Raw genomic sequence first — 25,550 nt, 5'->3', positions numbered from 1 at the left:
AGACTAGGCATGATGAGATTAAAGACACTGAATTGTACCACATCCTCTGAAGGGTATTTCTTCAAGGAGTGACTGCAAAAAGAATGAGTCAGAAAAACATTTTTTGCTAGCTGTGTTCCCCACCCCCCCAAATATTAGTTTTAGGTTGATCCAGTCAAGCAAACTTTCACAATGCTTATGGGCTTTTTTACCTCTTCTCCATCTCAATCTAACAGGACACTCAGAAGAGGGTCAAAGCAAAGAGTAGGACTACAAAAAACCCAGTTCATTTCAAGCAAAGGATTTAAGATTTCCAGAAATTTCTTATTTCCTGATGTAGTTTAGCTTATGAGTTTTTGTACAATCCTCTTGCAAGGCACCAAGTCCACTTCTGAGATGTAACTCCCAGTATTCATGGTACAGAAAGAATACAAACTAACACTCAAACCTATTCATAAAAACAAAATCCAAACATTTTTAGTAGAACTCCTACAGTCAGCTGAGTAGCAGAACCAAAGCATTATTCTTCAGATAAGTTGTACAATACACATCCAGAAACGCACAGAACTACGTTTTCAGTCAAAACATGGACGCTACCGGGTACTCAGAACTTCTGAGTTCACATCAGTACAAAGCTAGTGTTTATACTATAGGCTTCTATTTTAGAAGTACATGAGTTAAGATTAGAATTTTCATTTTAGAGAGGGCTTGCACAGCACATGCATATTACAGATACATAAAATGATTAAGGGCCTGAAGTGTATGGCAGGTAGAGAACCTCAGGCCATTCAAATGGTGAACTAGAAAAGGAAACTGAACATTTCAGTCTACACAAGCCACTTTAAAACAGTTTCTATATGGAACAATGGATGGAAGAAAAAAAAATATGAAAAAAGTACCTCCTGCCCAGTAAGAAAGAGTAAGAGATCTCCTTCCTCTTCTTCACACATGTGAATCTGGATGACTGTTCGAATGGCAGCCTCAAGGTAGTCCCTTTCTGGTTCCGGAGTATAGAATATCTCCACAGGGTGGGTGCGACCCGGGATAGTTAGAAGAGGACAGTTATCAAAATAGATCTGAAACTTCCCAGCATCTAAAGTAGCACTCATAACTATAACCTGGAGGTTTGGAGGACAAAAAAAGAGTTACTCCAAAGGTTAACAAGAATTTGTGAAATGTTGTGGATACAGTATGTAGCAATAAGAAACTAAACTGAAATGTTGGCTGTGATTTAAGCATGTTTTTATCACCTAAATACAGTACCTTTGTTACAAAGGTCCAAGAAAAATCTTAGTCAAATATGAAAAGGTTAAGCCACAGTTATGCTGTTTCTAGTACGTTCCTCAATACAAACTGCATCAAGAATTTCTTATGGTTATCTTTCCAATCCAGATTATCATTAGATGAAAAAACACTTAATCTACTTCAGTTCATTATAAAAATCGGCTAACAGTAAGCACAGAGATACCTTATTTCATATGCCTGCAACTAGAAAGGAGATGTTGTTGAACTTCAGCATTACTGACCTTCAAATCAGATCTTTGTCTTACAACTTCCTTCAAAACTCCCATCAAAATATCAGTAGCCAGTGTTCTCTCATGGGCCTCATCAAGAATTATAACACCATAGCGCTCCAGCAAAGGATCATTCATTGCTTCACGAAGTAACATACCATCAGTCATATACCTGAATAGAGACAAAAGCAATTTAAACACAAATTTTATTTATGGAGTCTGATACAGACTCTTCCGTATCATTCACTAGGTTGCTTGAACTAAGCTTTTCATCAATTTTTTTCAAAAATAGAAACATCAGTAAACTTTCCAACAAGGTTAAGCAGCTCATTTTAAGTTTTCAAATATAAATTACAGCAGAGTATAACTAAATGTGGGAGTGGGGAGGAAAGCTTAAAAAAAATGGAAGGGGAAACAAGGTTTAGCAACATTTGTAACTAGTTTGTAGACTATTACTGGCAGACTTCCAGGTCTACAGAGACAGGAAAAAAGGGGGAAAACCCTCCAGAATCCTAAAAATATTACTTCTGCAATTGTTTCTCCCCTTTTCTGTTTGCAGATGATCTGTTCGCTTTTTGCTTTTTCCGTCTCACTTCAATTTCTTTACACGTTAACTTTATTCTCAGCCTTCAACTACTGGTATGAGCAAAAGACAAGACATCTTTGTGATAGAAAATCACTACTCCTTGATCCAACCCTTTTTAACTGAGCATCCTTAATGTCACCTGCAAATGATGTAATAAGTGGGCCTGGTTCCACCTACACAGCACAAGAACCTAGAGCACTTGACAATTAAAACACTATGAATTATGTGTCCCAGAGTCAGGTATGGCCAGTTTTGAAGCTCTGGTAGTTCTCCTTACTGAGATAAGCTACTGAACTTCACCAGGATTACCCTGGGGAGGAAGATACTACAGAAGAAGTCAGCTGAATGCGTAACACTAAGAGAAACTGAATACTAAAGGGCTTTACTCTGAATAGCACCTTAATCATTAGAATAGTTCCTCAGACCACCCTCTTCTTTATGGATCACTTAATTCTAATTTCCATAGGGTGCAGAGATTTCTTTAGGAGGAATGACTGATCTTCAATTCTGCTCAAGCCCCACACCCCAGGTTTCTCTCAGCTCATGCTCCTGCCTCTCTTCTCCACTCAGACACAGAAAATGCCTGTTCACAGATTCATTCCCCTTTTCGTTACTCCTTTCACATCTCTGCTCGCACCCTTTACCACCCCATGATTCCCCCCCACCTCCTAGCAGCTGTGTTACATCTCTACCTGGCAGTTGCCATACTTACTTCAAAATGGTTTTTGCACTACTGCAGTCTTCAAATCGAATAGAGTAACCAACCTCCTGGCCCAGCATGACATCCATCTCATCAGCAACCCGCTGTGCCACACTCATTGCTGCTACTCTCCTAGGCTGGGTACACGCTACTCCCCTCTTTGGGCCAGGTAGGGAGCGCATGTAGTCAACGCACCACTGAGGGATCTGACAAAAATAAAATTCAGTTTTAACACACTTCAAATGGCCAGATGTGATCAGTAGCCTTTGTATCACATCAAAGTTAGTTATGATACCACTGAGATGCCAACTGCATGCACAAAAATATCAAAAGCATGTGAACAGGTAGGCTAGTTGGACCCAATACCACTAAATAAAGCATGCTCACATCAAGCATGTACATAACTAGCTTTGAAGTTATCAAGGAGATACATAGGCTCACGGTACCCTTAAGCACTGTTAGATCAGTACCTTATACAGATATCTAACAGCAGCCAAAATGCTCCAAAGCAACCAAAACTGAAGTTATTACTCAGAATTTTGAGATCTGCAGCACAGTTTGTTGTTTTAAGTTTTAGAGTAAGCAGATTATACTTTGTGGCTTTAAAAACTATTGCTTATTAATACCTTAAGAAAAAATATTTTAGTGATATAAAAAATTGTCTTAGCCAGGAATAACAACAAATAAGATTAAAAATAGTTATGTTTATTTGGTTAATAATTGCTCTTTTGAAATTTTATCAACCACATGTGAAACACTTATGTTTTCCTTCCTATGTTAGCACTCATTTTATTTGTCAGTCAGCAGTTTTCTGCTCCTGTTAGGAATCTGGGAACAGCAAGAATCACCTAAAACGAGAAGCTCAATTCAGAAGAATTTCTAAGGTCAGTAACAGTCTGATGAACACCGAATACTCTTAACATGTTCTCAGTATGATGTTTCAGGAGGAGACATCTCCAGGCACAACTAGTTCCAAGTCTACAGATCAAATAAAATCCATTCCTCCTCAGTAACTGCTTTCCAAAGCACTCTTAAAAGAAAGCTCACGTTTACAGAGGAAAAAGAACATTTGTACGTTGCACTAATGCAGAACAGGAAAAGCAGTACAATTTAAACCAGGGAAATTTTTCTTCTAAAATACTGTATTTCCACAGCAAAATGGACATAACTGAACACTGAATACACCCACAAGCAGACAAGTGTTGACTGTAATGACTTCTTTAAATGGGGAGCATACTTACATTATAAAGACAGAAAAAAGAAAGCAAGACTATGAAGATGACAGGAGACTAATAGACTGCTAAGAAAAGAACTCAAATTTCTGGAAATCCTAGTCAAAACTAAAAATAATAGCTGTTCTTGAACACTAAAGACATGAACATACACATTCTACTGTGCAGTGTAGAGAAAGGAATTTGCTTCCCAAGTCACTAATAAAAACTCAACTCTAAGCATATTAGGTGAGGTTTCTTGACTTTAAACTGAGCAAGTCCTAAAATAAACTTTAAAATAGGAGGTCTGTTGGACCACAGAGCATGAAAACAAATTTAGAAGTGGGTTCCAGTAAACAGTAAAACAGCACAGGTGTCAAATTAAACAAAAGGGCTGCCTAGACTTCAATGTGTGAAGCTGATTTAGATGACCACCAGAATACTTTTCATGTCCAGCTTTAAAAAAAATACAAACAGTAGGGAAAAGAACTGTGCCATACTACATTTTCTCCTTCAGTATGACTGGGCTTATACTGAACACTTCTTACCTAGTTCTTGCAAAGACCAACAAAGTTAACTCAACTCCACTTGATGCAAAAACCCTACAAATCACCAAAACTCTTGACTTTCCTTAAAAAAACCATAAAAACAACACTCTTATCAATATCAAAGCATGAGGAATAGCTTTGGTTAGCAGTCCCCTTAACCTCAAGGACTTTCTCAATAAAGAGAGATTTTCAAATATAAGTGCCATGAATATGAGGACATAGGGTCTACACATACAGGAGCCTCTAAGATCAAAGATAAATGCTCTGAGGGCTGTCAAAGACTATTCAAAAGTCAAAGGAAAGTCATGTTTTCGAAGGGATGCAGGGTAAGAGAGGGAAAAGCACCTTCTCTGTTAGAAGTTATATGGTAGAATCCTCAGAATTTTCATTAGTTGAAGAGGAGCCAGACTTTTACCCATACCAATTCTATTGTGGACTGCAAAGACAGCAGGAAATGGAGCTATACTCAGAATCACCTTGCTTCTGAACTTCACCTGCCAAGAAAACTTGCTGATAAAGCAACATCTCTTATATTATTGTCAACAAACATCCTGCCCTGTATAGTTAAGACTCCCAATTGAAAGCAGATGCTACTCTACTTACTATTCCATCTACGGAAGAAGTTTATTATACCAGCACCACATATGATCCCACATTTAAAAGAGAGCACACGTTGCTATTACAGCAAGTACTTAACCTCTTTCTAAAAAATTCAGCACACCCGTTCCACCACTGAGCATATTCTGAGAGCATTTAAAGAAAACAGTTAACCTTCTAAGTTTAAATTACAAATAAAGCCATTGCAAATACTAAAGGCTTGAAAATTAGTGGTCTTGGCTTCCAAAATACTTCTTCAGTGCTCTGGGATTTTTTATATCTATGTGGAACAAGACTTTCAGAAGAGTTTTATCTCCTGTTGTTTCCATTGTCAAAGCCAAGTATTCCCAAACCTGGGTGCTCTACCAGACTGAAGGAAAAATGTGCACATAATATCACAGAAGGGACTTGAGAGGCAGCAGCTCAAAAAGATTACCTACTACTACATAGCCTTCTACTATCACCAAGAAAGGGAAGATAATGATTTTGGAAGAACAATTCATTACACATCTCAAATAATGCCAACTTCATACCAATAAAAGCAAGCATCAATAGTTCACGTACACCTTCAGTTTGAGTATTAGAGGGTTTCTTAACCACAGACAATGACTTTTTGTGTCTCATCAATGAATGCAAGAAGAAAAACAACCACCCCCCAAGTGGTTTTAAGACAGTATTTGATCAAAAAGGATGCGACACCATCATACGCAAAACAAGGTTTTCATTAGGCGGCAGCAGGATCATTTTCAGTGATATGTTCCTACAGAGACATTCTTAATTGTTTCAGAACATATCTGCAGTCTCCAAGGGAGAGAATTCAGAGGAAGCAGTGAGGCTTCCAAGACAGCTGATGTGCTTTTGGTAGCTTAAATCTCATTTTTAGGGAAGATGCCTTAGGTTTCTTAAGCCCTTCCAGAAAATAAGGGGTAAAGTAGTAAGAGAATTCAAGAAAAGCTTTATGCCCGAGGAATGACTTGATAGTGAGATGTATTTGAAGTAGAAGTCATCGATATTAAGAACACACACCCTTTAAGTCTTCAAATTCTCAGATCATGCAACGAGAAATCTTGTCTTCGTATATAAGTACCATTTTTTTTTACATAATGTTCAGAGTAACTACATAAACTTTTCTGCAGAATTCTATAAAATCCTGGTCTCAGCTTATACATGTCAAAAAAGCAATACAGGTAATGCAGTAAGGTACTTTCTGAACAAGACATTGGTTCCTAAAATTTGCAGCAAGAATGGCATATAACTTCAAGTAGTACAGGTACAGCTATAAAAGGTATCCAATGTACTACAATGTCCTTCACGTTTTCTAGACATCTGAATTTTATTTTATGACTAAAAATTTATTTCTGCAAGACTTACTGTAAGTTAGCTATAATCCATTTTATAAAGACTAAAATATCCTTCAGTTTTTATTTTCTGCCTAGATAAAAGGCATTTATCAGGCTACAGAACAAAGAACCTTTTTACATCACTTTTCCACACAGATTTTAAACAGCAAACCAGAGGACAGATTAAAGTTTTGAGCAAGTTTGTCCTGCTATCAATACATAGTGGTGTTCCTTATATCTTACATATTCCCTGTTTACTGGTCCCCAAAGTTGTTCTTATGGGTTAAGGAAGCTCTGCAGATCTCTACCACTGAGGAAGCTTTTTAAAGCCATGAATCTACAAAAAAACCCACCTGCTTTTAACTGCAGCACTGGAAAGCTATATGACCTCTGAGAAGTTTCAGTACAAAGGAAACACAAGCACTTTCTCTTAAGTCTGAAAATCACCAAAACACTTCATCTGATCAGGTCATGTCAGGATTGTATCTGACATTTCAATTCCCTTTAAGTTAGTATTTGTTAGTGCCTTATGAAATTTAGTGCTACAAGTCACTATTTCAGTAATTTTTTCCCACTTTCCAGCTGATATCTACACAAACAGCTAAATAAACTGCAAATGTAAATTTGGAACTATCACCTCGGTTTGTGGATTAGTACACTTCTGTCTAGCCACCAAAACCTCTGATCTTCCTTTACCAAAAAAGATAACTACCAATCATAAAGCCTAACAGAAGTAGGGGACAGAACTGCATCATGAAAGGGGAAGATGCTGAAATAGTCTTCTCACTGTCATATTCATTAAGCAAACAAAACATTGATCAAACTAGTTTTCTCACAATTTGTGAGGTGTTCTTACACAATGAATTTCAAGAAACCAAAGGAAGTGTCACACATGCACACACATAGGAACCGTCTCAACCTGAAAAATAAACTGCAGTATCATATAGATAAGAACTCACCTGTGTTGTTTTACCAGACCCAGTCTCTCCAACCAGCACAAATGACTGATGCCTAATCAAAATATCTGTGAATCTTTCTTTATATTCCCAGACAGGAAGCTGTAACCTTTTTTTCAGGATGTCGTAATATCGTGGTGTGTGTGGTAGATTTGTGAAAGGGTTGATACTGTGTGGAATCATTGCTGGTTTTATAGTTGGTAACCCAGCAGCTGCATAATACGTAGAGTTAGATGTAGGTCGCAAATCTTTTTCCTTGTCCCGTTCTCTGTCACGATCTCTATCTCTGTCACGATCCCTGTCACGATCTTTAGAACGGTCATCACGGTCCCTGTCCCGGTCACGATCTTTCCTAAAATAAGTTAAGAGACACAGCAGAAAATTAAATACTTGAATATTTAAATGCAGAGTAGTAATTTAAATACAAAGCAACTTTAAAAGTACCTAGTACAATGTGGCTATAAACCAAATCTTTTCAAAATCTTTGCAAACAGCTACCTGGAAGAATAAGCATCAAAGAGTAACAGTATATGATACATACTGAATAATTAAGCACACACAGTTACACTCAGGGTACATAAGCACTGGCACAGTTCCTCTCACTATAGGCAATACTGAAGGCAGCCATCACAGAGAGCATCATCTCCATTTAATGATTTTCAAGAATGAGCTGTACATTCTAGACTTTTTCCACAATTCTTCCCATCACTACTAGCTGCTGCTGCAGAAAAATAAGAGAACACTAAATAGTCGTTTTGCCTACCTAGCAAGGGAATTATGCTAACCAGCAAAAAACTACCTCAAGATAATAAGCAAGCCCTGGAAGAAAAGTTTAACATCCCACAATTACTTTGTAACTTCTTTTTTCCTGTCCAAAGTCTTCTATACAATTCTGACTCAATCAACTTTGATATACAGGTTTTTAAGTCTGGAACTTAGACTTAAAATGAGCCACTACAGCTCACAGAATCATTTCTGTTGGAAAAGACCCTTAAGATCACCAAGTCCAACTGTTAACCTAATGCTGCCAAGTTGTACCATCTTCTCAGGTATCACCTCATACTACAAACTTAAAACCACCAGCATTTAAGTATTCCTATTTGTTCCAAATATTAAGTAAAAAAGTTCCTTGCACTTGCAAAAGAAAAACAGAATTATTTTCAACCATAGCTATCCACTCAAATTTCAGTCTCTGGCCTCAGCCTTTTTGCAAATCCACACATTTGTTCTTGCACATAATCTCACTCTCCTTGCAAACAGAGACGCTTGCAAAGAAATCCCCAGTTTGAGGCAAAGAACTATAGCTACGTGCTTTTAATAAAAAACCCAAACTTACCCTAATTCAGCACTTTAAAATAAGCCCAACTTTAGAAAAATACCCCATCACATTTTAAACTAGTGTAAGTCAAAAAGTTAGTGGCATCTTTGCCTAAAAACTGAGGGTATCCTCAGCTTATTTCATGCGTTATGTTAATTGGAATCCCATCAAAAAGGCAAAGCAACAAGCTAAGTCAACACCAGCTTTATAGTAAATGTTCATATAAACATTTTCAGGAATAGTCATTAAGGGAAAACCAAAACTTCCCCCTCTTCTTTACCAGCACTCAGGCATGCCTGAAAGTGTAGAGAGCATTTCTAAAGAAAACTGTTGGCCAACACTCCTCTCCACAGCTTTTTTTTTCCTTTTAAAACATGCAGCTACATTCAAATGTAACTGGTGAAGTAATAAGCAAATTCCTACCTACAGGAAAGATGAAGTAAGTAAGACTATATTAGTAGATTCTATAACTTTTAATTCAAAATGTGCCGCACATTGGAGACAACCACCATTCTTGTTCTTATATAAATGAATGTAATTATGCAGGCCGTGTTTTTTCCCATTAATACTTCAACATATTATAGCTTCAGACATTGTCACAGTAAGTTTTTTTTAAAGACTTCTTTTAATACAGACCCATTGAAAATAAAGGATTACAAAACATACACTTCACCGTCACTTACCTAACTCACTTCTCTATAGATTTTCCTAAACCTTTGAAAGCTGAACTGTCTGAAAATTAAGGCCCTTTTAGACCATTTTCTAAAATCTGAGATACCACAGTTTCAACATTACTTCTAACATGGTCAAATATTATACAAGCTAGAAATCTCTTCTTACTGTAAAATGGCAGGCAAATACCACAGGACCTAATAGGTTCATATTCTCTGGTATAGAAAAGTTACCCCTGTTACAAAGGTAGGGAACTAGGCTCCATTATGTTACACTTAATGATAAAAGAGTCTAATAGCATGTATCAAAGAGGAATGAAGCTTTGGACTTGTAGTTAACAAGCTGTTCACAATCAGATATTTAAATATCTGCAGGTGTTGGGATAAATGAGTGCATGGTCAGACAGTAACATCATTAATAAGAAAACAAAGGTATAAAAGCAATTTTAAAATGGTAAAGCCAGGGTAAAATGCAACAACCTGGTAACCATGCACACTTCACTGAAGGGAAGAATAAGACACACTACTAACGGGGGGTGGAGGGGGTGGGGTGTTGGTTTGAGTTTTGGTTTGGTTTTTGTGTGCCTGCACTTGTTTATTCACTGGTATCTAGTCAAAGTGTAAAAAACCACCCGAACAAAAACTATTCCATTACCATTTACTTAAACAGTACGATGTCAGAAGTTTCTACATCGCAGATCATCAAGTATATCTTCAGGTATGCTTCAGCTTCACGTAAACCAGCACTACTGCTAAGATGAACAGACCCACACTGTTGCCAACCCTTCCTGTGTCTTGGTACAAGGCCTTGTGAAGAACAAGGCCTCCCTAGACCCCCTCCACCAACACTAATTCTAGATCAGATCAGTTCTCTGATCTGGTCTCCCAAACACTCACTTGCAGCACAAGGGAGACGGCAGCGCTGTCTTCTTCTGTGTTGGTAGCAATTTGTGTGGGCTTAAAGCATAGATAAAAATACAACCTCAAGAACAAGACAGTGGATTAAGAGGACTACAAATACCATCCAGAATGGGAAGTCCTGTTAATCCCCCGTTTCTCAGTTTCTTCACTGAACTCTTAGTGCTGTTTAATCATGCAAATAAGAAAACAAACCTATCAAATTCTACCTACATTTCAGAAGTAAAAAAACCTAATTAGAGGTTAATCAAGCAAGTTGTGACTCTCTTGTTTAAAAAAAAAAAAAAGAGACAGGGCAACCAGATCTTGGCATAAAAAAAGACATAACATATGCCCTTGAACTCACTCTCTAATATTATCATTTTATAGCAGCACTTTCCCCGCCACACCCCCAGAATTCCCCGACCAAAAAAATATTTCCCAGTCTCCTATTAATACTGAAACTTAGCAGACACAACCAGACTCCTTTGGTCAACAAGAGTGAAGAGGAATGACAGTTGTGTTGCCGTATGAATTTACTAAGCTTTCTAAAACTGCAACTTGGCAGTTCTTCATTTATAAACTGTCACATTTAAGTTACTTTTCATTACTGCACAGAGAAAATTCATCTCAAACCCAGAAATGAACAATAAAAGAATCATAACTTAATCACATTTGTCTTGTGCCTGAATGCCCTAACCGCCTCCATAATCAGAAGAGGGTTGAGGTTTTTTTGCTTTGTTTTTCAAGTGAAGTAGTCCAGTCTGCTATCTGTTTTTACCTCCTTACGCCCACACATATATACACACACAGATACAAAAGAAATGCTGTAGCAATCACTAAGTCAGAGGATGAAAAGCATACAAAAATGAAACAAAGGGCACAAAGTAAAACCACTGATCATCACAGTGAAAGTCTAAGTACATCTAAGAATATCAGTGTTATTTCTCCATTACTGTCACAGTAACTGTGATGTTACACAACCATAACTGAAGTATGTTTGGAAAAAGTTAACAGGTTTTAAAAAGTACGTGCAATTCACACAAACACATAACCAAAACCCTTCCATGCAATTCCCCTTTTTCCAAAAAAGTTTTTTACTTCATAGATGATACTTCAAGACTGAAAGAAAACGAATGTCATGCTGATGCTTAAGGTTACATCAATAATTACAAGCGTGTTGTCCTAGCATCATTGCCATGTAGAGCCACACACACTAACACAGGCCTCCATTAAAAAGCAGCTAAAAAATCACAGGGTAACTTGAGACAACTTTCATAATTAGTCAGGCAATCCAGTTTGATCCAGTTTGAATGAAACTACTATTGTGCATGTGAAGTGGTAACCATCCAAGGAGCTAGTTGGCTTAATCCAGCTCCAAAACCATGCATAAAGGCACTGTCGCACAGAGTAAGGCACATACATACATGCTATTAACAAGAATCTCTCTCTGCATCTTCCTTACAGCCTTCCATAAGCTGTAAAACCAAACTACCCTAAAATAAATCAAGACGATGTAACATTAGTATGGCTTGTGCTACACGAATTGGGATTTCAAGTAATATTAGAAATAATCACACTCAATAATTCTGCTTAGAGTGACTTGTTCTCAGTCATATGCCATTTAATGCTTTTACTGGCAGAGGAGGAGGGGACAAAGAAGGGGCAGGAGACCAGCACTTGTACAGTTTTTAGGTGCCATAAACGTCAAAGACTTCTGGTTAAGAAGTTTTATCACTGATGGGACCTCATTACAGTATATACAAAATGGTAAGACTAAGAGTTCAGGATGACGGTAGATAATCAGTAAAAGCAATGCCAAATGCAACCATACCAAAACTACAAAATCCACCAACATACAAACAAGGAAATGCTGACTTGTGATTATCTTTACTATCAACCTTAACAGCTGTACCACATTTAAGTAATGCCCAGTTTTGGCATAGCCATTTGAAAGTTTTACAAAAATCTCTACGTACAAAAAAAAGCTGCGTATGTAAAACTTTTCTGTATAGACAGAAAAGCTATTTCAACTTCTGGAGAATCTGCAAAAATGTATTAGAGGCGGCAAATAGCTCAATACATTTATTTTAAAAAAATATTATTAGGGTGATCCTACATACAGGAAAATTACGTTCAATAATAAACAATCACTTTTGTTTAGCACAGAAAACTGTATTGAACTCTAGGGGCTAAAAACTAAAGCTATACAAGCTCACCTTTAAAAAAAAACCACAAGTTTTGCCAAGACTGTTTATCAGTGAACACTAGCTGCTATAGTAGACTGCTAGTTATTGCAAGCTTTGAGAACAAGGCTCAATGTTGTTCTTAGATAAATACTCCAGTTCAAAACAATGCTGTTGGACTTTAGAAATTGGTTAATTCACAGAATTCTTTTGTGCTGCGCCAAAAAGGACAGACTAGATAACCACAGTATTTATCTGTGTTCCTTTAGATTTCAGAAATCTAGTTTAAAGCCACCCACGTGTCCCCCCTCAATTAGAGGCTAAGAAATTATACAGAGAAAGCTCTAAGACAACTGTGTATAAAAGGACAACACCAGTGTATCGTCTGTGCTCCCGCAATTCCATTAACCTTTATGACAGTCTCCTAAAGCACTACAGGCCTAAAATTTAACCTTTGCAAAACTAAGGGAAAAACACAACCCCTCCCCTGACCCCTACTCCAAAAGCCACCTCACCATCGATTCTTACTTCACCATCGCTTCCCAATTCAAGTCAGGCATATCCCTGCCGGTCACTGAGTGAAAGACGTTAACAAAGGAATAACGTTCCTACCGGGCTAGGCACTAATTATGCAGGCGGAACAAGCCTCACACTGACCTCCAGGACCACATTTGCCAGACCTCTCAAGGTAGAGAGGAGGAGAAGAAAACAAACAAAAAAGGAAGGAAGGAAAAAGAAAAAAAGAAAGCAAGAAGAAGATAAAGAACGAAGAGCCGCAGACAAAGCCGGGCGCGGGGGACCGGGCCGAGCAGCGCGCCGCACCCGGCTCCGCCGCGATGGGGGGGTCCGGCCCGGCCCGGCTCGCCCAAACGGCGAGCCCGGCGGCTTCCCCCCCTGCCCCCACCCCGACGCACGAGGCCCTACCCGCCCGCTCCCCGCCACCGCGCTGCCGCCATCCGCCGCCTCCGCCCCCACCGGTGGGCCCGGCCCTGCCAGAAGGGCCGATCCCGGGCCTAGGCCTAGCACTCCAGGGAGGCGCCGGAGCCTCGCCGCCGAGGCGGCGCCGCTGGGGCTTCGCCCGCTCCAACCCCCTCCTCCCGCCCCGCCACCCCGCTCCCCGAGGAGGCCCAGCCCGGAGCAGCCCCGCGGGGGGGCGGCCAGAGCCCGGGGCGGTGAGCAAGACTGGGCGGAGAGCGGATTGCGCGGCAGCCGCCACGATGCCCCCACCCCCACCCCGGCAGGCCGCGCTCCCCGCACCGAGCCGTCCCTTACCCTTCGGTGGTGCGTTTCTTGCTGGAGCTGTAATCGTCCCCCAGATCTAGGCGGTGGCGCTTGGACATGGCGGCGGCGGGCGGGACGGCGGCAAGCAGCCGCTCGGTGAGGTGGTGGGTCGGTCGATGGGTGGGTGGGTGGGTGGGTGGGTCCGGGCCGGGCGCGGCGGGTCGCGCTCTCCGCTCCTCCAGCAGCGGCAGCGGCGGCGCCGCGAGGCCAAGTACAACGATTAAAATGGCGGCCGGAAGGAAGCGCCGGAGGTGCGCGAGACGCTGGCGCGCGCGCCGGGAAAGGGGAAGAGGGCGGAGCGCGATCGCGGAGCGCGTGGGTCCGCCCGCCAAAGCCATCCGTCGGCGCGCGCCCGAGGGGCCAGCCATGATGGCGGAGGGTGGGGCAGCCGGTAGGAGCCCGAGGGACGGGGGTACTCGAGGAGCTTCATCGCTTTCCTGCCCAGCAAGGGCCCGGCCGCCTCCGCTGATGCCCTGCAAGAAAAGCCCCTTCCCAGCGGCCTGTCTGTCCCGCCGGGCACGCGTGCACTGGAGCCTGCACAGAGGGGGTTAAACCAGGGTAACTGTCATGGCAACCCCGTTTCGGGGCTGTGACAGGTTTCCCTGGGTATGCTAGCCGTGCGTGCAGAAAAGGGTAGTCTTGCACCTGTAGGAGCAAAAATATTAGAAAACCAGGGATGTTAGTGCCACGTGGTGTATAACCACATGCAGCCTTTAACTACTCAAGCGTCAACAACAGTATTCATGGCAGTATATTTCATGAAGAAAAAATTTAACTGTCTTTCAAAGACCCAGAAATGCAGTTACCAGTTTTTGACAGTTTCTCTTGTAGGTTGCCTACCGTGCATATGTAAGATTACCAGTACAAGGGAAGCTCACGTTCATAGCACAAACACCAGCAGGCCTGTTTAGTTCTGCCACATCAAAGTCTTTGAAGTGTGAGCATGGCTATAGTGGCACTTAGTAACACAATTCGTGAAGTGAAACAAAACGTGTTCAAGTGACGTTTCCTTACTGCAGTTAGGTTTTGCTTGAACAGTTACAGCTGTAATTAGTTATTTTTCACACTTCCAACCAGCATGACTGCCAGCAGAAGCCTGGTCCAGAGGAGCTGGTCCTCAGAGTTGTTTCTTGTACCCCTGAGCTGCGTTCCCCATCTCCTACCTTCCCCCAGCACCTTTTAAGAACTGGGTTAACCATCCACACAGACAGAACTTGTCCTCTAACTGAAGGCACAGATTAGCCTGGGCAGAAGACGAAGTTGGGCAGTAAGATGCCTCTAATGACCGTGTCTTCAGGTCAGAAGCACACTTAGTGCTCAAATGACCAGCCTCTGCTCTCACGCAACACTCTTCAGCCTTTTCTGCTCCTTCCCAGCACTAAGTCTCAGCAGCTGCCTCACTTTCCAGTGCAGTCACTTGATACTTCAGCACAGCTTATAAAAGCCAGTCTCTAAGAGCTTCTGGAAAAGCAAGAGGCACTGTTCCTTATATTTCTGACAGCTATTTGGAGAACATCAACCATCATCAGGCATTCTGCTGTCTATTCCTCTCCTCTCCATTCCCAGTCTACTCTCCATTCCCAGTGTATTTCACGTTCCTTCAGCACCACTGTAGTGATTTAAATTCATATCATAGACAAGTAGTTTTAAGGTAGACATTAAAAGCACTACCATCATATCAGTGTCTGTCTTCATCTACGTACATTTGCTGAAAACATGCACTTTGCGAGGCTTGCTCCCTGTCACAGCCCTTCTGCCAGAGATTACCACAACCTTTACTCAGCTACTTGCATGAGCACTTGCTGCCTAAACATTTTGGTCAAAGGAATTGGGTTAGTTCAGATGTTTTAAATAGCAAATTTTTGTTAAGTCTGACTGTGGGAGCAAGGGAGCATTCACATAAATGGCTCAGCTAACCAATGCAAAAGTGGCCAGGAAAGATCATCTAGCAGCAGTGACCTGTTCCACAAGTACAGCCAGCTCAGCAAGTGGGTGTTTGGCCATAGCTTCATGTTCCAAAGATTTTCTGGGATTATATCAGTATAACTATTAAAGTATTTCATGAAGACAAGTCCTTAGAGTATGCTCTTTAGTAGAAGAGCATTTCTGTCCCTAATTTAGGTGATATAACAAAATGGCACCCACTGCTCAACTGCAGAGTTCTAAATGCTATTGTAATGAAAATAACATTTGTCTGCTTAGAGTTTCCAACTGAAACAAATATTCCTGGAAAACTGGATTTTGAGCTTTCCATGTGAAACTGGAATTAATTTTTCAAGTTATAGTACAAAAAAACCACTGGAATATCTTTGTCAGAAGCAACCAGAGGATCAGTGTTACAGGGTGTCTCTCTCTATCCCAAATATCAAGCTTATTATTTCTGATGCTGTGGTAGCATACATAGAGCTGCATTCTCAGAATGCAGCTAAGGGAAGGCTTCCTACACATCTTCCCAAGTGGATTTTAAATGATGGCTGTCTTAAAAACAAATTATTATTGAAATAGACTGTTTGGTTTTCAGAGAAGGGAGAAAAAAAATAGTGGCTAGGTATCCCTGGAAAGTGCAAAAACAGGGGAAGAAGATAAAAGCTTTACATGCATTAGTTGGGATGAGCAGCTACTGCTGTGCGGTTCTCGGAAGGCAGCAACTGTCCAACATCAGGAGCCCGGAGAGCTCTGCAGCTGTACATTCCAGACCTTGATTGCCTCTTCCTGACCACAGCAACATAAAGCTACTTATGGTCTTATTCCAGGTTCCTACATGGCCAACACCAGGGAAGTTTCTGCTTTAGGAGGTAGGAAAAAAGGAGCCAGTATCTCGGCAGGCATGAGATCTTAGGCTATACCTGCAAAAAAGAAGGGAAGAAGATTGTGTGTTAGTTGGGGTGAGCAGCTACTTGAGTGCTGTGCCCCAGACTGGTGTCCCACATACTAGTTCACTCTGTTAACAATACCTTGCAAACTCCTGAACTCATCTGACACCCAACTGTGCTTTGAGCTGTAGGACTACATAACAAACAATCTGGTCCCATCCCAAAGAGTTCACAATGTAAGGCCTTTGTCCTGCAAGTACACACATGCCTTATTTTACTAATGCAAATAATCCTTTTAACTTCAAAGGGATTACTAAGAGTAGCAAAACTAAGCACGTAGGTAAGTATTCTCAGGATTACAGCCTAAATATAAGACGAGACAAGAGAAAAAAAGATTGGTAAGCACAAATTGACATAATGACAAAGTGATAAGCATTACATCAAAAGCCTAAAGGATGAAAGGAATGTGTAAAATAGGGCATATTTAAGCATATTTTCTGCTTTTTCAGAGGCATTTGTTAAATAAGAGGTTTTTATATTCCTCCACCACCAAGTTTTTTTATATCCATCTATAAAAATGAAAATCTCAGATTACTGAAACAGGAGACATTTATATCAGTTGCCATTTGGCTATCTACTCATCTACTCTCCATTTCTTACCCTAGTTTTTAAAAGTGTACTCAATGGTATAAAAATCCTTTTAGCCAATTTCCAGGGAGTATTTCTCTGCTTGTGGTGTGGGCATAATATTTACTAGTCTCTTTGGATTGAAAGGAGCATTAACATTTAAAACTGAAACAATGGCTTAGAAGAATAACATTGTCTTTAAAATATTATTTTTTTTTAATGATTGTGCATTGCCTTCTCCCCCCAAAAATAAACATAGGTCTCAGACAAGCTGTGATTCAAAGACCCACCCTGGATCAGGTGAGGTTTCTGATAGAGAAGTCTAGTGTCACAGTTTAGGATATTATTGCCTGTAGCTAATTGATCTTCACCCCTTTGCTAGAGATTACAAAGTCTATAAAGGGCAGAAAAATGAAATCTATCCCATCTTGGCTGAAACACAGATTCTTCACTGGCTTAAGCTAGAACAGGGGATGGTGAAGTTAAACCACAAACCACAGCTGTAATGGAAGCCACAATAATGAGCAGAGCTGTAAGACAGACAGCTAGGGGAAGTTAAATCTGCTAAAGCTTATGTGTTAGAGCTCTAAAACCTCTGTACTGCATATTTCTTTTATGGCTGGCTGGCCATAGACCCTAAGCTGTAGTCTGTATGCTCCCAATGCTATGGCCACACTTGTGCTGCTAATATGTTTAATAGTTTGCTTTTTACAAACAAGTCTAACGCCTATTTTTATTAATCTACAAAACATATTAAATAATTTCCTGCAAACTAATTTAAAGGTATTAAAACTCAAAGTATTTCTGATCATTACCATTGCAAGTACTGTTTTAAACAAATATATGTGTGTGTGTATATATATAAAAAATGGGTAATACCCTTCAAAAATTACACAGCAGCCTTAAATGCAAATGCTTATCACAGACAAGCTCTCATTCTGTCCTCCCCCACCAAGCCCATGTAAATAAATGGATCTTATCCTCATGTTCTGACATATCATCAGAGAAAGAATACTTGAGACAAGAACCCACAATCAGAGTATGTTTAAAAATGTCAGACTTCCACATTTTTCATATTTAAAAATATGAAGATGAATACATGAACGAATCTCAATTTCTGCAGTGAAGAAAAGAGGCAGCTTCTCTGTAATTACAGAAGCTAAACTTTGCAACACTTCAAATATATATAAATCAACACTTTGAATTGCTCTAGGAAGTACACTGCAGGAAGCCAGCATGGCAACAGCAGTATTGCTATGACAGCATACTTTATCAGGTATACAGGCACTATCTGGATCTTGTGAATGGTTATTAAACATTATTCCATATAGACCATGCCACTGTAACTGAGTCTGCAGGTCAGAAAGGTCTGAATGGTTTTGGTAAAGTTTAATAAAGAAGAAGAAGAGAGAGAGAGGAGAGGAGAGAGAGATTGCAGTTATTGTATGTACTAGAACATTAACCAGAGTGACAAATCACTTTTTTAAAACAAACCCCATTCCCTAGAAGGAAATACATTACTGTAGACAACCAGCTGCCCCTCAGTCACCTGCTAAGGCCTTATGGTAACCTGTAGTACCCTCTGAGAAACCTCGCAAGAGCAAGTATTCATTATGTACTTTGAATAGAATTTGGAGAGACAATGTAAATACAAAATATCACCCCAAGTAAATTAGGTTATACGTCTAATTTACAGTTATTATACACTGAATTTACATATTGTTCTGGTAACCTCTAGATCTTTGTAGTTAAAGTGGCATTGTTTTAATGCCTTCCATGTTTGGAAACGTCTGAAACTACAGGCTAATGTGTTGTATGTGAAGGCAGTTTATCTTTTAAGCTCCTTACAATCTGATTGCTTTCTAGGCCAAGTCTGAAATCTTGGGAGAAGCTCCCTAAGTATAAGGTGTTTTTAGAGAATAGTAACGATTTCACAGGGAACTGTTTAAAGTTAGAGAAAACCACAATTTCAAGCTTGTTGTTTGATCTTGTGCTAGAATATTGGAAGAAGAGCAAATACAAGGTCTGATTCTTTCTTGCATTTTCTTTGCAAATTTTTCACATGAGCAGAAGGAAAAAAATGTACTACAGTGGTATATATTTTTCATTCCTTTTATATTGAGTACAATCATCTCTTATTCACTACTGCATTAGCTCCTTAAGACTTTTTTTTTAAAGTCCTCTCCATACAATCTATAAAACATTCATATTCATGCCTAAGATTAGGCATGCTGGACCTACCAGTGGTACATCACAAGTATTAGAAAATCTATTTGCTTAGTTTCTGCTGTCTATATAGAGCATACACAGTTTCAACAAGCTAAGATGACAGAAGAAGCTAGTGAGCAGTGAAGTAGTTGATCTAATAACCTCTACTTCATGGGCTGCTAACATCTAACATGGTAGGTACTAATCCTTATCTTCATAATAAGTTCCAGACTACTTAACAAAATAATAACGGTAGAAAATACAGACTAAAAAGCCATCATATTCTAGAAATAGTTTGTAACAAACCATAAGCGTTAACAATCATACCTTTCCCAGCTGGACCCAATTTTTTAAGCAACAGTTTTCCTTATTCTTTCCCCAGATGATCAAAGCTTTTTTCTCCCAATTGTATTAAAAGACCACTTGCAGAAAAATCCACAGCAGCTAATGAAAACACTGAAAGCAGATTTAAACTTCTGCAGCTGTGTAACCTCCCTCTTGACCACTTATTACCATAAGGCCCCAGCCTTGTAGATGTGAGGTTATTTGTTAGTGTGTGTCATTCTACCCTCAGCTCACAGGTGGGAGTAACAACCTTAGTATAACCTGAAGACCAGTATGAGAGCTCTAAGAGCTGAAAGAAGTTTGGGGAGGGCTTTTTGGGGGGTGGGGATTAACGCAGTATTATATTACATTGCATGTTCTGTAATGATATTCTCCTCTCTAATGAGCAAGACTGTTCCCGAAAGGAAAGGAGAGGGTGCTGCTAAAACTGCTGCTTCTTGTAAAAACAAAAGAACCGATAACAATATTCTGGTGGGTGACCTTCTTTGTAGAGATAGAGCAACTTGTCCTTCAACTGAAAACAGGAGAATGCTTTAGTTGCAGCATTTTAAAAAATTGTAACAGCCCTATCTAGGTTAATATAGACAACTGTCTCATGTGCCTTGAGGCTCATTTTTGTATTTAAAATAGTGATGTCCTTGTCTTATACACAATTCTGCCTTTCCAAAGATGAACCATATGCATGGCCTCTTTCTTGTCTAACAACTGGGCCTGCCCTAGGTACATAGGATAGTTGATCTATACATGTGCAGGTTGGATTTATTGTGTAAGTTAGGGCTGCTTTTCTGCCCAGATCTGGAAAGTACTGGGAAAGAGGATAGTGAGGAGCATGTCATTGCCATAGTCTTGCTCAGACTCTTTGGACCTAGACTGCAAAGCAGCTAACTTGTTCTGAAGGCTGCAGCTTGCTTTCAGGCTTTGTTTTCTTGGGCCCCATCTTGCATCATGTCATTATTTCCTTGTTGTAGGAGATGCCTCCAGGAAAGAGAATGGCTGGGACTCATCTGTGCTTGTTGGGTGTTATGCAGCTTACATGGCCTAAATAAAGCAATGCTCGTTCAAACTTCTTTTTGTCTTCTATGAATATGAAATATTACTGTATTGTGCATAGCATTGTGTATAGTATTTTCATATACTATATGACCGTGTAATACTATTATAGCAGTACTGTACTATTACTGTAATATTATTATATTAATAAGGGAGGCAGAATTAAAGTTATCACAGGTAAAGAAGTGCTTTCTTCTGCAATTTTAACATTTTTTAAGTACCTTCTGTCCACAAAATTATATGTGAAATATGTAACACACAGTCCAGTCTTATGTTCTATTTAACATGCAGCAAGTAGTTCCATGGGAGTAAATGAGGTTTTTCAAGATTGTGCTGCAGCGCTGCCTAAGCTGGCCCTGACCTTCCCAATCCTGAGTGCTCAGTCCCATCTCTGCAGTACCCTCTTCCCTGCTGTGGCATGGTTGTGAAACTGATATGGCTAAAAATACAGCCTAGCAACAACATCATAAAAGCAGTTTCTTAGCCTGTTTGGTTTCCTAATGAGGACATCAGACAAGCAACTGGAGACGGGACACTGTGTCAGCTGCCAGATTGCCTGAAAGAAATCCATGACGTAACAGCCTGACGCTGTTCATAGTGAATAATGTTCAGTACTTGAATATCTATTTGGAAGATCAGGAGCAAAGAATTTTGTGTTTTCTTGTATAAGCTATTTTTTAATATGCATTTTTATGTACCAGATGACTGATCCTGCACTGAAGTGACATCCTGATTGATTTGGATCAACATGAATAATATTAGCTCTTCTTAGAATAACACTTATTCAGCATTTTTTGCAGAAATATTCATATATTTGACATAAGCTTTATTTTTCCATAGATTCTAGTGGAAATTAATTAATGCATTGGAGCAATTTTAGACTGGAGAATCCTAGAGAATTTTCTTTCCTTTAAAAGAAGGCAGTGCTGCTTAGCACCCTGTGTGGGAGAGTCACGGGGAGAGACTAAATCTTCAGCACAAATATTTTCTGAAAAGCTTTCATATTCTATGAAAAGCATGCAGTATTCTGCAGTGAAGCATGTTGGTCTGCTGGAACAGTAAAGACGACAAATATAGTTCAAGTCCTTCAAGACATAGCTGAAACACTGTGGACCTTGTGGAGGATGTTAAATCAAATTAGACTCTTATGTGCTCATCTTTTTAACAGTGTATCTATTTGGACACGTGAAAATAAAATAACCAGAACAAGACTTAAGTAGCTCTGTTGCCTGTCTGTTGATAGACATTCATAAAACAGAAAGCTCTAACATCCCTCCTACACATCCTTTAACTCTAAAATTCTCCCATAGGTGTAGTTTTTATAAGCTTTCTGATCTTCTTTTGTCAAATACGCCGCATTAGCAAAGAACTGATTTTTGAACGGTTTTAAGTTAACCTTTCTCATTTGGACAGAAATGAGTTAGGAAGCACTTACATAAATTGCTTTCTTGGAAGATTAGGGTAGCAGGGAAGTATTAACAGTCCAGCAGAGGGACATTGCTAGGAAGTTGAGGGTAATAATGTCTTGTAATTGCAGGGATGGATCTAGGAGAGGTTTGCTGCTTTGTGCTTTAAGGCTACCACTGAACAATAACCAGTACAGATTGTGTAGGTGGTCTATGGTAGCTTTATCTGTGACCACATCATCTCCCATCTCTATTCTGCCTGAGAGTAAATGGCGCCCCTGGCTAATGCCATGGTGATTAATACTATTGAATTAAAATGTTCCCAGTAGTTAATACTAAGAAATAGCTATGTTCATAATCTGCTTTGTCATATCTTAACAACAAATCGCTTTCCTATACTGACTCTACAATAGTTAAGCTTGAGATTGGTGTCAATGCTTTAAAAAACATCTGCTGACTTGATCTGAAAATTGTGCTGTTTCATAGGGTCAGTATGAAGAATGCTAATTTATTCCAGCATGAGGTTTTTGAGCTATAGTTTGTCCTATGCACTCTTGCATTCACAAAATCATCCAGTTCTGCTCACGCCTATCATCTGGATGTTCCCTGGAGAAATACTACTTCTTTAGGTTTATCTCAGCCCCAACATTGTGTTCCCCTGTGGGGGAAGGAAAAAGAACAGGGTGTATAAAAGATGAAAATGCCAAGGAAAAAGCCAGTAGTGGTAAAGGAACAGAAGAGCATAAGAGCTGACAGTTACAAGAGAAAGAGAAGCAGAAACAGAATAAGGATGAAGACAAATTCAGCCTTAGGAACAGAGCCTCTTCTCAGACTTTCTAAACGGATAAAGTTTTAAAGTGAAGATGGAAGGGTCACAGGAAGTAAGACTGAAATATAAATTACTTAAGGAAAAGGAAGGGTATTACCTTCTTTTGGCTTAAAGCCTCCATCAAACATTTAATGTGCAAGCTTGTGTCTTTTCACCAGCACATTAGTACGAAATCGCAAACTTCAGACCTCATTATTACCCATTGTTCCCCCTTTATCCTAATGTTCTAAAATATGTACAGCTTGTGGCTACACAGCCCTGCCTGTCCTCAGCAGTCTTCCTCCGTGCTGCACGCACGCACGGGCTTGCATAGGCTGTCTATGTACTCCCACGCACCAACATTTACTTTCAATTAAAAATAATTTGCAAGTTACCGACGTTGAGAAATCAACTCTAAACCACAAAGGAGAGAGAAGCAGAGCTAATACTTCATTGGAAGAAAAAGAAGAATATAGAACAAATTAAGAGAGAAGACTGCAGGTGAAACTTTGGTCGGGGAACGCACAAAGTGGCCATGTGTTCTAGGTTCAATGTTGGAGATCTCCCAGGAGATGAGCCCGGATGCTATGTGGAATGCAACTGGGACTTTGTCACTGAGGCAGGTGAGAATAAGAAAGAAAGAAGGAACAGGAAGAGAAAAAACCCTAGTGCTAAATGCCACATAAATCTAATTACCCTACACTAAGTCAACATCAGAACTAAGCATTAGCCTAAATTCTGACCTTGCTGCTGTTCAGTGAATGCAGCTTTCTGAGTTTCATCATATTTTCTTTCAAGACATGTGTGATGCAATACAGCCCAGTCTGCACTGATGCTACTTTTAGTGCCTCTTCCTTCCTGCCCATTTCTCAATGTGGTGTGTACCATACATGGTTATCAGCACTGGGCTGCTGCACTGTGTTTTTTATTTCTTTTGTCAGCTTTCATTTCGATTCATATAGATCTGCTGCTATAGATCTGCAGCTGCATAAACCAGGTCTGTGCTGGAATATTAACAAGGGCTTCTAATTTTGAGGAGGAGATAAGTAAGGGTTTCTTTATCACTTATTACAGTGTTCTTATACCTTCAACATTAAGACTCCCTCACAGTGTGGATTCTGTATTTCTGGGTAGGTCTTAACTGACAGAAATATGTACATATTATGTGGCAAAAAAATTTACCACATTATTAAATTTAGCTCTTGAAACTAGCATTACAACCCACCCTCCCTCCAAATTCCCCAAACCTCCAGCTCTTTCCCATCTCTATCAAAACAACAGAGCAAAAGACTGTATTTTTACTTGATATTTATTTGAAGTGTGCTCAAGTGATGGTGCCTTGGCCTGCAAATTGACTCTGCTACCTTCTCCTCTTAGGCTGAAGGAGGAATAAAGGCAATGTATTCATGCTACCAGGTGAACTTCCTACAGGAATGATTTTCTTGAAGACTGTAAGCAGCCCCAGTACAGTCAAGAAGCAAAGCCAAGACTGTACCAGAAGTTATGTATTCCACAATAGTTCTCTAAGAACTATAGATCTTGATTGTTCAAAGTCCTAATACAGGAAAAGTACTGCAAGAACTCAGTAGCTGACAGTATTAAACAGTACCTGTTTTCTTAAGTCAGCTGTGAAGATTGTGATTCATTTACTGTCGGTGAGGTGTGCTGGCCAGGGCATATCTGGAGTTTGTGTCCAAATTGGAAGGGGATATGGAGAAACTGGAGAGGGTCCATCTGAGGGCCACCAGGACAGTTGGGGCATCAAGGAGGAGTGGTTGGTCATTGGCCATCAGTGAGCAAAGAGGGAGCTGGGCTTGTTAAAGCCTGGCAAAGAAGAGCTAAGCAGCAATTTATTAGCAGCCTACAATGCTTGAAGGGGAGTCATAAAGGTGACAGAGCAAAACACTTCTCTGTAGTAACAGACAGTGTAACAAGGGGCAATGGGCACAAATTTCAGTTTGCAAAGTTTGGACTCACTAGGAGGCCAGTGCAGCACTGGAACAGGTTCATACTGTTGTTTCCCCAGGGAGACAATGAAAAGTCCATCCTTGGGCTTTTCAAGACTCACATGGATAAAGCCATGGCTGATCTGATCTAGCACTGGCAAGAGTCCCAAGTCACACCGGAGGTTAGACCACATGATCTCTGTCGTGGTTCAGCCTCAGTCGGCAACTAAACACCACGCAGCTGCTCGCTCACTCCCCCCACCCCTGTGGGATGGGGGAGAGAATAGGAAGAGCAAAAGCACAAAAAAAAAACAACTTGTGGGTTGAGATAAGAACAGTTTAATAATTACAATTTTAATAATAATAACAACAATAATAATAATATAATAAAATGGAAAAGGGGAAAAAAAGAAAAAAAAACCAAACACAAACGATACAACTGCTAACCACCCGCTGACCAATGCTGCCTGTCCCTGAGGCATGATTGCTGTCTCCCTCCCCCAGCCAGCTCCTCCCAGTTAACATACGGGGCATGACGTTACATGATATGGAATATCCCTTTG

At 40.1% G+C, this 25,550-nt stretch overlaps 1 protein-coding gene across 1 annotated transcript in view; it reads right to left on the bottom strand.

Moving 5' to 3' along the window:
* Positions 1-14,051, bottom strand: part of DHX15 (DEAH-box helicase 15) — a 49,184-nt gene extending 35,133 nt beyond the window's left edge. The window contains exons 1-5 of the mRNA XM_075091754.1: positions 13,776-14,051; positions 7,435-7,783; positions 2,792-2,985; positions 1,506-1,665; positions 879-1,097 (exon numbers count right to left, since the gene is read on the bottom strand). Coding sequence (XP_074947855.1) covers positions 879-1,097; positions 1,506-1,665; positions 2,792-2,985; positions 7,435-7,783; positions 13,776-13,843 — 990 coding nt within the window. The 5' untranslated portion in view covers positions 13,844-14,051. The remainder of the gene's footprint in view (positions 1-878; positions 1,098-1,505; positions 1,666-2,791; positions 2,986-7,434; positions 7,784-13,775) is intronic.
* Positions 14,052-25,550: the final 11,499 nt, after the last annotated feature.

Source organism: Phalacrocorax aristotelis, chromosome 4 (genome assembly GCF_949628215.1).
Source record: "Phalacrocorax aristotelis chromosome 4, bGulAri2.1, whole genome shotgun sequence".
Lineage (NCBI taxonomy): Eukaryota > Metazoa > Chordata > Aves > Suliformes > Phalacrocoracidae > Phalacrocorax > Phalacrocorax aristotelis.
The sequence above is the reverse complement of the archived record's forward strand: the minus strand, read 5'-3'. Positions and strand labels throughout refer to the sequence as shown.